Genomic DNA, 14,123 nt, shown 5'->3' with positions numbered 1-14,123 from the left:
TATTCACGCAGACCATAGCATGTCTACTGCTCCTTAGGTGGATAGGTCAAAAAAGCATGGATCGGTCAACGAACCATGGATCGATCAACTAACCATGGATCGATCAACTAACCATGGATCGATCAACTAACCATGGATCGATCAACTAACCATGGATCGATCAACTAACCATGGATCGATCAACTAACCATGGATCGATCAACTAACCATGGATTGTCAGATAGAGGGCAGGATAGAACCTTGTCAGGATGTAAAAACCAAAGCTTTGGGCAGTACCTGCAGTGAATTTCCCACCAGCTCTCTGGCGTTGCTCATATTCAACAGCAGATCCAGAGCATTCTGGGCTGACAGGTCTGAGTTTCCGGCTGTGGAGATGGAGAGAGAGTCTCAGTCATGCCTTGCACTCAATATAATATACAGTACATGCAAATGTTGTTAATGTGTTTGGAGGAGATCAACTGACCCATTTCTGTTGAGACAATACATTTATATTGAGCCATAAAAAGGTATTTTTCCCTCCATGTCATTTGTGTCTGTCCTTTTGTATGGCAGGAATCACTGACCCTGTTCGTAGATGATGGTGGTGTTTCCCATTGCATCTTGGGAGACTGAGGCGTTCTGCATTGTCTGCATGGCTTGTAGTGTATCAGGATCCACCGCCAGCTAACACAGGGAAAAAAACAGAGTCACAGGCCTGCAGATTATCTATTCAGAACCTGCAGCTTTTCAAATTCCAAAGCATAGAAATGCAAGAGAAGCTCCCTGTTTACAGATCAGTTTGTGATATCTTCCAACTGCTACGGTCATTCTCATGGAACATATCTGTCATGCCAGAGATCATAGGAGTTGGCTAATCAACCCTAACAGATCTGGGACCAGGCTATGCCTGTAATCAACCCTAACAGATCTGGGACCAGGCTATGCATCTAATCAACCCTAACAGATGTGGGACCAGGCTATGCCTGTAATCAACCCTAACAGATGTGGGACCAGGCTATGCCTGTAATCAACCCTAACAGATGTGGGACCAGGCTATGCATCTAATCAACCCTAACAGATGTGGGACCAGGCTATGCATCTAATCAACCCTAACAGATGTGGGACCAGGCTATGCATCTAATCAACCCTAACAGATGTGGGACCAGGCTATGCATCTAATCAACCCTAACAGATGTGGGACCAGGCTATGCATCTAATCAACCCTAACAGATCTGGGACCAGGCTATGCCTGTAATCAACCCTAACAGATCTGGGACCAGGCTATGCATCTAATCAACCCTAACAGATCTGGGACCAGGCTATGCATCGAATCAACCCTAACAGATCTGGGACCAGGCTCTCCAGACGTACTATAGTGTTCTGTAGGCCCGGTGTGTCGTCATGTTGCTGTTTGAGTTCCTCTATCTGTTGCTGGGTGAAGAAGGGTCTCCTCCTCCGCCTGACGGGCTCCTCAGGGTGCGTTGCGCTCCACTCCTCAAACGCCTCCGGGTGGCGACACTGGACATGCAGACGCAGGTTCTTACGGTGCTTCGTCATGAAGTGGCACATCTCACAGGAGAACGGTTTCTCTCCTGGGAGGAAGAAATGTTTTACAAACGGAAACACGCATTAGCCACTGAGAGGCACAGGCTCAGTCTCAGTGCAGCGCCCCCTGGATGGAGAGCAATTAAGGGGTTGAGTGCCATAATCAAGGGTACAATGACAGGAGATCAGAGACCAGCAGTTCAGTTCCCACTGTACACTAGGCCTGTGGTTTGAACCAGCAACCTTTTGGCTACTGCTCCGTCTCGCTAGCCTCTAGGCTAGCTATTGTGCCAACTGTCATCAAATCATTGGTGACTCACCTGTGTGTTTGATGGCCAGGTGTGAGACAAGGAAGTCCTCTTTAGAGGTGGAGTATTTACAGTAGTCACATTTAAAGGGCCGGTCGTTTGTGTGGGACAGCTGGTGGTTGAGCAAGAGCTTCTTGTTGTCACAGTCATAGTCACAGAACTCACACTTGAACCTGGAATAGAAACATGCATTAGATCGCAGGTCTTGAATCCAAACATGTTGACTGTGTCATGTATTGTTGGAGAAAAAGCTTTTGAAACAGGGTGAATTCGAAGTAGATTTTTCTTTCACGGTGCAAATTGTTTTTGCCCCAGTGTGTACTGAACACCACCATGGCCTCACAGGACTGACTAGGTTTATGTTCCGCTAAGGGGCTACGTTCCGCTAAGGGGCTACGTTCCGCTAAGGGGCTACGTTCCGCTAAGGGGCTACGTTCCGCTAAGGGGCTACGTTCCGCTAAGGGGCTATGTTCCGCTAAGGAGTTACGTTCCGCTAAGGGGCTACGTTCCGCTAAGGGGCTACGTTCCACTAAGGGGTTACGTTCCACTAAGGGGCTACGTTCCGCTAAGGGGCTACGTTCCGCTAAGGGGATACGTTCCGCTAAGGGGATACGTTCCGCTAAGGGGATACGTTCCGCTAAGGGGCTACGTTCCGCTAAGGGGTTACGTTCCGCTAAGGGGCTACGTTCCGCTAAGGGGTTACGTTCCGCTAAGGGGCTACGTTCCACTAAGGGGCTACGTTCCGCTAAGGGGATACGTTCCGCTAAGGGGTTACGTTCCGCTAAGGGGATACGTTCCGCTAAGGGGCTACGTTCCGCTAAGGGGATACGTTCCGCTAAGGGGCTACGTTCCGCTAAGGGGATACGTTCCGCTAAGGGGCTACGTTCCGCTAAGGGGATACGTTCCGCTAAGGGGCTACGTTCCGCTAAGGGGCTACGTTCCGCTAAGGGGATACGTTCCGCTAAGGGGATACGTTCCGCTAAGGGGCTACGTTCCGCTAAGGGGATACGTTCCGCTAAGGGGCTACGTTCCGCTAAGGGGCTACGTTCCACTAAGGGGCTACGTTCCGCTAAGGGGCTACGTTCCACTAAGGGGCTACGTTCTGCTAAGAGGCACGATGAAAATGGCACTACTTCCTGTACTGACCTGCTGTTGTCAACACTCTGGATGTGTGTGAGGAGATGCATCTTGAACGTATATCTCTTCTTGAAGGACTTCCCACACTGAAGTCAAAGCACATACAGAGATTTATAAAGATTTTAAATGAAAACCTGAGATTGTAACTAGAAAAACATGATTGATTAGAGTGGATTATTTATTGGAATGATTAATGGTGACAGTGATCAACCATTCCAATAATACACAGGTCTCCTAATTCACATTTAAAAACAAAGTTGATAATTAAGATGAATTCGTTTAATTTACTTTCTTGTACATGCGTGTGTGTGAGCGCGCGTATGTGTGTCTCAGTGCTGTTACCTTGTCACACATGTGTGGTTTCTCGGTACTGTGTGTCTTCATGTGCTGAGTGAGTCTCTTCTGCATGGGGTAGACTCTGTGGCACACTGGACACGGGAACGACAACACCTTAGATACCTGCTGAGAGTCAGACAGACCACACTGGACACGGGAACGACAACACCTTAGATACCTGCTGAGAGTCAGACAGACCACACTGGACACGGGAACGACAACACCTTAGATACCTGCTGAGAGTCAGACAGACCACACTGGACACGGGAACGACAACACCTTAGATACCTGCTGAGAGTCAGACAGACCACACTGGACACGGGAACGACAACACCTTAGATACCAGCTGAGAGTCAGACAGACCACACTGGACACGGGAACGACAACACCTTTAGATAGCTGCTGAGAGTCAGACAGACCACACTGGACACCGGAACGACAACACCTTAGATACCAGCTGAGAGTCAGACAGACCACACTGGACACGGGAACGACAACACCTTAGATACCTGCTGAGAGTCAGACAGACCACACTGGACACCGGAACGACAACACCTTAGATACCTGCTGAGAGTCAGACAGACCACACTGGACACGGGAACGACAACACCTTAGATACCAGCTGAGAGTCAGACAGACCACACTGGTCACGGGAACGACAACACCTTAGTAGGTTTGGGCGATGTCAACCTTTGTCCTATCGTGATTATGTACCCCAAAAATATTGTGATATAAGATTCTATTGCCCCCATTAGTGAGCTAGGTTATACATCATGATGAGGAACAGTGACTGTCTGGTGAGGAAGTCTGTCTCACCGTAGTGAGCTAGGTTATAGGACTACATCATGATGAGGAACAGTGACTGTCTGGTGAGGAAGTCTGTCTCACCGTAGTGAGCTAGGTTATAGGACTACATCATGATGAGGAACAGTGACTGTCTGGTGAGGAAGTCTGTCTCACCGTAGTGAGCTAGGTTATAGGACTACATCGTGGGCTGGATAGTAGCAGTCTACCGTCTTTTCAACTGGATAATAATAGCCTTTCTGGCCCGTCTGGATAATTTCTTCCTTAAAAAAGGCCTAAACTTAAACTTGGTATAGGACACTGATTTTGTTGGTTCTTTTATAAAGGGATGATCTGGATAGAAAAGTCTTACTATGGTAACTGAATATTCATAGATTTAAAAAGGGGGAATACTTACTGACTCAGTCTTTGTTTTCCTGTGAAAGGAAGAAAAATAAGTTACGTTTGATGATTGATTGATTGAACTGTATTTTTATATCACGTCGATCAATCTGAACTCTTAAAAAACAGTAAATGTACTGTAGGTCTGGCGAGTTGTATTGAGCTCACAGGGGAATGGCCCACATGGTGGCAGGAGAGAACATACTGGTCCTGGTTGTGTACTGCGGAGTACCCTGATCACATCCTGTGTATGTGTGTGCCCGTATACATTCTTGTCCTTGTTGTGTATTGCAGAGTGTCTGATGATATCCTGTGTGTGTGTGTACATACTTGTCCTTGTTGTGTATTGCAGAGTGTCTGATGATATCCTTTGTGTGTGTGTACATACTTGTCCTTGTTGTGTATTGCAGTGTCTAATGATATCCTGTGTGTGTGTGTACATACTTGTCCTTGTTGTGTATTGCAGAGTGTCTGATGATATCCTGTGTGTGTGTGTACATACTTGTCCTTGTTGTGTATTGCAGAGTGTCTGATGATATCCTGTGTGTGTGTGTACATACTTGTCCTTGTTGTGTATTGCAGAGTGTCTAATGATATCCTTTGTGTGTGTGTACATACTTGTCCTTGTTGTGTATTGCAGAGTGTCTGATGACATCCTTCTTATACACACTGCTGTAGTCACACTCCTCACACTTAAAGGGCTTGTTCCCCTGGTGGTTGAACATGTGTTCCTGTTAACACAGCAGAGACAACAGGCTCTTACCATTCCACTGTGGTTATTACAGACAGTACAGTGAACAGACAAGGCCTGAGATACAAGAGAACAACTGAAGACTGATTCAATGATTGTTTCTTCAATTATTTTGCAATAAAGACTAATGACCTGCTGCTGTAATGAGGGCTATGTACAGTCAGTCAGTAATCCAGTCAGTTATTCAGTAATCCAGTCAGTTATTCAGTCAGTCAGTTATTCAGTAATCCAGTCAGTCAGTCAGTTATTCAGTCAGTCAGTTATTCAGTAATCCAGTCAGTCAGTCAGTAATCCAGTCAGTCATTCAGTAATCCAGTCAGTCACTTATGCAGTTATCCAGTCAGTAATCCAGTCAGTCAGTCAGTCAGTCAGTAATCCAGTCAGTCAGTAATCCAGTCAGTCAATCAGTTATTCAGTAATCCAGTCAGTTATTCAGTAATCCAGTCAGTCAATCAGTTATTCAGTAATCCAGTCAATCAGTTATTCAGTAATCCAGTAAGTCAGTAATCCAGTCAGTCAGTCAGTAATCCAGTCAGTCAATCATTTATTCAGTAATCCAGTCAATCAGTTATTCAGTAATCCAGTCAGTCAGTCAGTAATCCAGTCAGTTATTCAGTAATCCAGTCAGTCAGTCAGTAATCCAGTCAGTTATTCAGTAATCCAGTCAGTCAGTCAGTAATCCAGTCAGTTATTCAGTAATCCAGTCAGTCAGTCAGTAATCCAGTCAGTCAGTTATTCAGTAATCCAGTCAGTCAGTAATCCAGTCAGTCAATCAGTTATTCAGTAATCCAGTCAGTTATTCAGTAATCCAGTCAGTCAATCAGTTATTCAGTTATCCAGTCAGTCAGTCAGTAATCCAGTCAGTCAGTTATGCAGTTATCCAGTCAGTAATCCAGTCAGTCAGTCAGTAATCCAGTCAGTTATTCAGTAATCCAGTCAGTCAGTCAGTTATGCAGTTATCCAGTCAGTAATCCAGTCAGTCAGTCAGTAATCCAGTCAGTCAGTCAGTAATCCAGTCAGTTATTCAGTAATCCAGTCAGTCATTCAGTAATCCAGTCAGTCAGTTATGCAGTTATCCAGTAAGTTATTCAGTAATCCAGTCAGTCAGTAATCCAGTCAGTCAGTCAGTAATCCAGTCAGCCAGTCAGTAATCCAGTCAGTCAGTTATTCAGTAATCCAGTCAGTCAGTAATCCAGTCAGTCAGTCAGTAATCCAGTCAGTCAGTCAGTAATCCAGTCAGTCAGTCAGTTATTCAGTAATCCAGTCAGTCAGTAATCCAGTCAGTCAGTGAGTGAGTAATCCAGTCAGTCGGTGAATGAGTCAGCCGTACAGTGCCTAGTGAAAGTCTACATGCCCCTTGCACAGAAAATATAATCTAAGGGATTACCACCCCCACAAAAAATGTATTGACCTGTGGCTGAATCTAGTTGATGATCCCTGGCATATGTCTTCACACCCCAGAGGTAATACTTGGTGGTAGCACGTTTGGCAGCCACTTAATTTTTTCAAATCATTAATGGACAGCAATATTCAAACTGTGTCTGATTTTCAAACGGATTTAAAGTAAGGACAGACTGTATTCCCCTGGAACACTCCACACCTCCTGGAACACTCCACACCTCCTGGAACACTCCACACCTCCTGGAACACTCCACACCTCCTGGAAAATACATTCTGCTGTGTCGTTGTCATTAACATTTGTGTAATTGTCCCACATAAAAAAAAAGTTTTGGTATAACTATTTCCATGGACTTTGCTCCTTTCAAATTTATTTTGATCCTGACAAACTCCCCAATCCCTGCTGGTGACAAGCATACCCATAACATGATGCTGCTTCCACATTACATATCCATAACATTTATTTGTTTGCACCAAAGAAAAAAAGGTGATAGACAACAATACTTCAAATAAACAAAAAAAAACAAGTGTGCAGGTTAGAAGCCCAAGGGCTTATATGAAAGCTACACCACAAAACTATATTACAATACATAGGTACAATAAGAAAACAGGTTTGTTAAAACAGATGAGAAAACCTACTAATTATAAAATATTTTACATTTAAGTCATTTAGCAGACGCTCTTATCCAGAGCGACTTACATATAAAGGAGTTGATGATCAGTAATCACAGGAAATATATATATTTATTTTGTTTAAATGTGTGTGTGTGCGTGCGCATGCGAGTGTGTGAGAGTTAGAGATTACTGAGTAGTTTGGTTCATCAAGCGGACCCTCATTCTTCATGGAGGAGATTACTGAGTAGTTTGGTACATCAGGCTGACCCCCATTCTTCATGGAGGAGATTACTGAGTAGTTTGGTCCATCAGGCTGACCCCTAGTCTTCATGGAGGAGATTACTGAGTAGTTTGGTTCATCAGGCTGACCCCTAGTCTTCATGGAGGAGATTACTGAGTAGTTTGGTTCATCAAGCTGACCCCCATTCTTCATCGAGGAGATTACTGAGTATTTTGGTTCATCAAGCTGACCCCCATTCTTCATGGAGGAGATTACTGAGTAGTTTGCTACATCAGGCTGACCCCTAGTCTTCATGGAGAAGATTACTGAGTAGTTTGCTACATCAGGCTGACCTCCAGTCGTCTCTTGAAGTTTTTGAGGGATGATGATGATGATGTTTTGGCAAATGTGAAGATAAGAATTCCAGAATATGGTTCCTCTGTATTTGATAGTCAATTCTCTATGTGAGGTGCGGCACTGGGGAGGGTGAAGGTTATCGCAGTGTCTTGTGTTAACCCGGAAGAATCCATTGAAGGGTTTAGATAAACTGTCTGGGAGGTATGAATATTTGTAGAGGAAAGTGCATAATTGGCGTACATTAATGTCGTAAATAGACAAGATATTGAGTTTCTTAAACAAAGGTGCAGATGGAGCCAGGTAATTAGAGGAGGTGGCTAGTCTTACAAATGTACAAATGTATTTTGTATGATGAGTAGAAAGGCATATGTTCTGGCCCAGACAATATTACAGTAAATGTGAGATGGGTAAAAGAAGCTATAGTATAGATTTAAGGAACAAGGCTGATGAACCAAACCACTAATCTTTTAAATGATACAAACAGATTTCCTCACATTTCATGCAGACACATTGATTATGATATCACTTAGAACTCAGAGGAATCTAGTGGATTTGACAAGTTCCATTTCAATCCCGCCTTTTAAGATTCTGGCTTTTTATTTATTTTATGTATTATGTATTATTATTATTCTTACTAGTGAAAAAGATAAAGTTGGATTTTTTTAAAATTTAAAATATAATTTGTTTATCTGGAAGTATTCAGAACATTTTTAGTGAATAAAAATTATTGTGTGATAAAATCAAATTGGTTTTCATCAGCAAAGAGAATGGGAGGTATGGTGGAAGACACAGCAGCAAGGTCATTGATATAAATTAGGAATAATATAAAGATACAAACATCTTATTAATTTTTTTAAAAATTGTGATATGAGGAATAACAATAACGAGTAAAACTAAGATGGATATATACAGGAAGTACAGGACAGGAAGTACCAGTACCAAGTTCCTGTGAAAAGAAGGAAGCATGCATCAAATTTAAAATAAAATTGAATTATGTTAGCAACAATATTGCAAGACAACATGGCTTAAAATAAATCCAATCCAACACAGAGTGAAACCCTCTGTATTTCCATGTAATGTGGTGGCAGCATCATGTTATGGGTATGTTTGTTACCGACAGGTTCTGGGGAGTTTATCAGGATGAAAATAAATATGAAAGGAGCAAAACCCAGGTAAAGAGTTAGAGGAAAATATGCCTCAGTCTTTTGAAAACCAAACCCTGGGATAGAGTTTTATTTCTCAATGGGACAATTATATACATTTTAATGCCAAAGACACACCAGAATGGCTTTCCAAGAGGTGCGGAGTGTTCCTGAATGGTCCAGTATCGGTCCTGACTTAAATCTGCTTAAAAATCATAAACAATATTTTAATATTGTTGTCCATCAATGATTCCCGAACAAATGCACTGTGCTTGAGCAATTTTGACAAAAACAATGAATATATGTTTCCCTAAGAGTTGTGCAGAATTGGTCGAATCTAATTCAAAATTACTTACAGCAGGATTTGTTACCAAAGTTGCTTCTAATTATAATAATTGAAATATATATATATTTTTTTCTTTCACTTTGAAAATATGGACCAGGTTGTGTAGATCTGTAGGGTATAAAAAACAACAACTATTGAGTCCCTTTTTATAAGAAGAAGAGACTTGCCTGGGCCAAGAAACACGAGAAATGGGTATTAGAACATTTTATGGCAGCAAAATATGACAACTGTACAAGGCACTGTACAACTTTCACTAGGCACTGTACAATTGACTGACCGGCTGACCGTCTGACCGGCTGACCATATGACCGGCGGACCGGACTGTACGCCCGGCCCACTCACCTTAAGCGAGGACCATCGTTTGCAGCGGTAGTTACACTGCAGGCATTTGAAGCACTCTGGGTCGTTTCCTTGGTGAGAGTCAACGTGGAACCTCAGGTCCTCCTGGGACAGGAAGCGAGAGCCGCAGATCCAACAACTGTGAGGCCTCAGGAGCGGCTTCAGAGACTTACAGTACCTAACAGAACAGACGGGGAAGAGGTTCCTAAAAGCGTCATAGCTCACACAGTATTTTATATCTCTGGATGACGGGGGGATGAGGTAGGCAAGGTTTGGTTGCGAGAGCTTTTATAATACCAATCTAGAGGATGCAGGGGATGAGGTAGTCAAGGTTTGGTTGCGAGAGCTTTTATAATACCAATCTAGAGGATGCAGGGGATGAGGTAGTCAAGGTTTGTTTGCGAGAGCTTTTATAATGCCAATCTAATGGATGCAGGGGATGAGGTAGTCAAGGTTTGGTTGCGAGAGCTTTTATAATACCAATCTAGAGGATGCCAGCTCCCTTCCAGTACAGTTGGGGCCCTCCCAATACTTCAACAAGGGTATATAGCTGTTGATAGGACTCAGTGAGAAAGGCCGCTCCAGGTGTCAGTAATAATATGAAACGGAGTCTTACTTGCGGTTCATGTACTTCTTGTATTTCTTTCTGATGAACCGCTTGGAGGGTCGACCGCGTTTCCTTGGGAAAAGCTCTTCTGGCCTCCCATTGGACGACGGGTCTTTGTTCTCAGAGTCCGATTGGCTGATGCCGGCTTCCGCTGTGTTTCCATTGGCCAAGGGACCTGGGCCGTTTCCCAGGCCTGAGGAACTGGCCTCCTCCGAGCCTTGAGGATCCACACTCCCCTTAGGCTTTGACGTCCCGTCTGCTACTGCTTCTGCATATATCCAAAACAAAAAAGTTCATGCCCTGATAGCAAACCTATTGAATAAGATCATTCAAATGAAAGACAAAACGGCATTCTCTTCCTGTAGTTGGTTTCCCACCAGCTTTTCAGCTGGAAAGCCTTCATATTACAATGGACAGATTATTCAGAAAAACAGAGGTGGTGCGTGGCATGAGTATTTGTGCAGTATAGGATACCCACCCTTGCCGTTGTAGCTGCCCTCTGTGTAGGTGAACTTCCTGGGTCGTCCCACCCTGCGTCTGGGGCGGTCTGTGGAGGAGGAGGAGGAGCAGGGAGGGGGGACAGGTTGTCGCAGGAGAGCAGGCTGTCTGCCCCTACAGTCCTCATCTGCTGGGTTATAGTCACTGTCCTCTGGGAGGGAGGGGGGGGGGGGGGAGAGTGAGTGTGTAAATCCCAAATCGATTGCTAGCCCCTAGGTGCAGATCTGAGAGGGTTGGATATATGGCTGTGGCGGTCATACATTTTTTTTCAGCCGGTTATTGTTATGGAAAAGACTGCCATTCTCACGGTAATTGACAGCTAATTAGCATAAACACGTTTAGCATCTTCAGGCCTCCTCATTGGCTACAAGCCGCTGATGTGCACCTTTGGAACATCTACACTTAAAAAAGTCTAATAAAACTAAATACACCATCACAATAAATCCATTATTTATTTTAGGCAGGTCTAAAGCAACATGATATGAATATTTTTTTTATTCCGGAGAACAGAATAGGAGTTGGCCTACTGTGTGTTATCTGTCTTTGCCCCATGATATAGGCTGTAGACTTGTTCAATTAGAAGACTAGATTTGCTTATTCGTTTCATTATTTTAGAATAAAGAGGAATATAATTGAACTTAGCTTAATAAAATGGAAAGGATATTTTTTCCCATCCCGGAGTGAGTGTGCATAAGAAGTGGCTACGTTGAGCATTAAAGTGATCATTTGAAACAGGTCTTATAAGATAGATTCAGAGTTATTTGGCAACTTTAGTTGTGAATGATACAAACCTTAGAATGTCTTAGAAATGAACACATATATGGGCTGCAAGATGCGACCAAAGGCAGTTAATGAATTGAGAAGGTCTCAAAAAAAAGCTTGCGCTCTGTTCCTTTCCTCAGGCTGCACAGCTGTTCTCTCATCAAGTGATCATAATTTTCACCCATCAGACGATTCTCAATGTAATCTGGTCTTTACTAATATGTAGAATTAGTTTGGATTTAGAATGGCCCGTTATCGAATGGGAGGGAACAGGGGAAGGAGCAAAAATACCTGTCACCTGTAAGCAATGGAATTGTAGCCACTTCCCCACCAGTACGTTTTTCCACTTCCAGGCTACTCTGGTAATTTTGCAGCACAACAGGTGATATTCTGCCCAAACTCTGCATGCCATGGGCTCTCCAACCAGTTCCTGCAGTTCCTCCAGTGCTTAATTTGTGAAACCAGCCAAACCCGGACGACACTGGGCCAATTGTGCGCCGACCTATGGGACTCCCAATCACGGCCGGTTGCAATAGAGCCTGGAATCAAACCAGGGTCTGTAGTGACGCCTCTAGCACTGAGATGCAGTTTAGACCGCTGCACCACTCGGGAGCCCAGTGGTGAGATACTGTATTCTGTAGCTAAAGGTAATGTGTCAGCCTATTAATTATGAAAATATTTAAAAGAATAACCTATTACTAGGCTATTCAAACTCAAATACAGATTAAATATAATTGTAGGCTACCTCTGCATTTGTTTAATTTAGGCTAGACCAATGTACCAAAGATATCTGGAATCACCTCATGAAGCTGGTTGAGAGAATGCCAAGAGTGTGCAAAGCTGTCACCAAGGCAAAGGGTGGCTACTTTGAAGAATTTCAAACATAAAATATATTTATTTAACACTTTTTTGGTTACTACATGATTCCATATGTGTTATTTCATCGTTTTGATGTCTTCAGTATTATTCTACAATGTAGAAAATAGTCAAACAAATAGGCTACCCTGCCGCCCCAAGTGATGATCAGTGGATCAGTCAGTCAGTCAGTCAATCAGTGAGTCAGTGAGTCAGTCAGTCAGTGAGTCAGTCAATCAGTCAGTCAGTCAGTGAGTCAGTGAGTCAGTCAGTGAGTCAGTGAGTAACTATCTGCTTTTGCCTAGTGACAATGCATTTCTGTAAAGTACAATAATTGATCTAAAATGACAGGGATCTCCACGGACTGTACCTTCAGGGTCATCGATGGCCCCAGCGTCTACAATGTCATCGTCCTCTGGCTCCTCAGGCTGGGGCTCTGGTTTCACCTCAGCCTGCTGACGGGCCAACGTATCACTACGCCGGGGCCGACCACGACCACGCTTCTTAGGAGGGGGGCCACCTGGAAGTAACACAAACACCATCAATCAGCTACTCAAATCAAACTTCCTCTTTGGCAGAGCGCTTGTTTGATAAATGATGAAGGGTTGTATTAGTCTATTTAATTCCAATTAATTCAGCTGGGGATAAATAAAAGGTTCATTCTAATTAATTAGGCTGAGGATCAATAAAGTTCGATTCGAATTCATTTAGTTTCTGTCCTCACCTCACCATCGGGCGGCACACAATTGGCCCAGCCTCGTCCGGGTTAGAGGGTTTGGTCTGGGTAGGCCGTCATTGTAAATTATAATTTATTCTTAACTGACTTGCCAAGTTAAATAAAAAGGTTAAATTTAAAAAAAGAAACCTGTGCCTCTAGACTATGTCCAAATATAATTTCCCCCTTTTGGACGATGAGTACAGTTTGTTCGATCATATGTTTATGTCTTTCTTCCGTCTAGGTAGGATGGGGCTACTGTACCTGTGGTTTGAAGTGCCTGTCTCTCAGCTCTCTCTAGGTGGGATGGGGCTACTGTACCTGTGGGTTTGAAGTGCCTGTCTCTCAGCTCTCTCTAGGTGGGATGGGGCTACTGTACCTGTGGGTTTGAAGTGCCTGTCTCTCAGCTCTCTCTGGGCAGGATGGGGCTACTGTACCTGTGGGTTTGAAGTGCCTGTCTCTCAGCTCTCTCTAGGTGGGATGGGGCTACTGTACCTGTGGGTTTGAAGTGCCTGTCTCTCAGCTCTCTCATGGGTAGGATGGGGCTACTGTACCTGTGGGTTTGAAGTGCCTGTCTCTCAGCTCTCTCATGGGTAGGATGGGGCTACTGTACCTGTGGGTTTGAAGTGCCTGTCTCTCAGCTCTCTCTAGGTGGGATGGGGCTACTGTACCTGTGGGTTTGAAGTGCCTGTCTCTCAGCTCTCTCTAGGTGGGATGGGGCTACTGTACCTGTGGGTTTGAAGTGCCTGTCTCTCAGCTCTCTCTAGGTGGGATGGGGCTACTGTACCTGTGGGTTTGAAGTGCCTGTCTCTCAGCTCTCTCTAGGTGGGATGGGGCTACTGTACCTGTGGTTTTAAGTGCCTGTCTCTCAGCTCTCTCATGGGTAGGATGGGGCTACTTTACCTGTGGGTTTGAAGTGCCTGTCTCTCAGCTCTCTCATGGGTAGGATGGGGCTACTGTACCTGTGGGTTTGAAGTGCCTGTCTCTCAGCTCTCTCATGGGTAGGATGGGGCTACTGTACCTGTGGG

General features: G+C 44.1%; 1 protein-coding gene across 6 annotated transcripts in view; it reads right to left on the bottom strand.

Annotated features, from left to right (window-relative positions):
- The window catches only part of LOC124032363 (zinc finger protein 335-like), a 45,162-nt gene that overhangs the window by 22,001 nt on the left and 9,038 nt on the right, over positions 1-14,123 (bottom strand). For 4 of the 6 annotated variants that reach the window (XM_046344717.1, XM_046344716.1, XM_046344718.1 and 1 more), the window contains exons 9-20: positions 12,751-12,900; positions 10,744-10,914; positions 10,275-10,533; positions 9,662-9,836; positions 5,109-5,221; positions 4,507-4,525; positions 3,312-3,452; positions 2,979-3,055; positions 1,845-2,005; positions 1,351-1,571; positions 564-663; positions 277-365 (exon numbers count right to left, since the gene is read on the bottom strand). In XM_046344717.1, the coding sequence (XP_046200673.1) occupies positions 277-365; positions 564-663; positions 1,351-1,571; positions 1,845-2,005; positions 2,979-3,055; positions 3,312-3,452; positions 4,507-4,525; positions 5,109-5,221; positions 9,662-9,836; positions 10,275-10,533; positions 10,744-10,914; positions 12,751-12,900 (1,676 nt within the window). The remainder of the gene's footprint in view (positions 1-276; positions 366-563; positions 664-1,350; positions 1,572-1,844; positions 2,006-2,978; positions 3,056-3,311; positions 3,453-4,506; positions 4,526-5,108; positions 5,222-9,661; positions 9,837-10,274; positions 10,534-10,743; positions 10,915-12,750; positions 12,901-14,123) is intronic. The other 2 variants (XM_046344720.1, XM_046344721.1) reach the window with 2 other exon arrangements.

The sequence above is a fragment of the Oncorhynchus gorbuscha genome, linkage group LG03 (genome assembly GCF_021184085.1).
Source record: "Oncorhynchus gorbuscha isolate QuinsamMale2020 ecotype Even-year linkage group LG03, OgorEven_v1.0, whole genome shotgun sequence".
NCBI lineage: Eukaryota > Metazoa > Chordata > Actinopteri > Salmoniformes > Salmonidae > Oncorhynchus > Oncorhynchus gorbuscha.
This window is presented reverse-complemented; position numbering and strand designations above follow the sequence as displayed.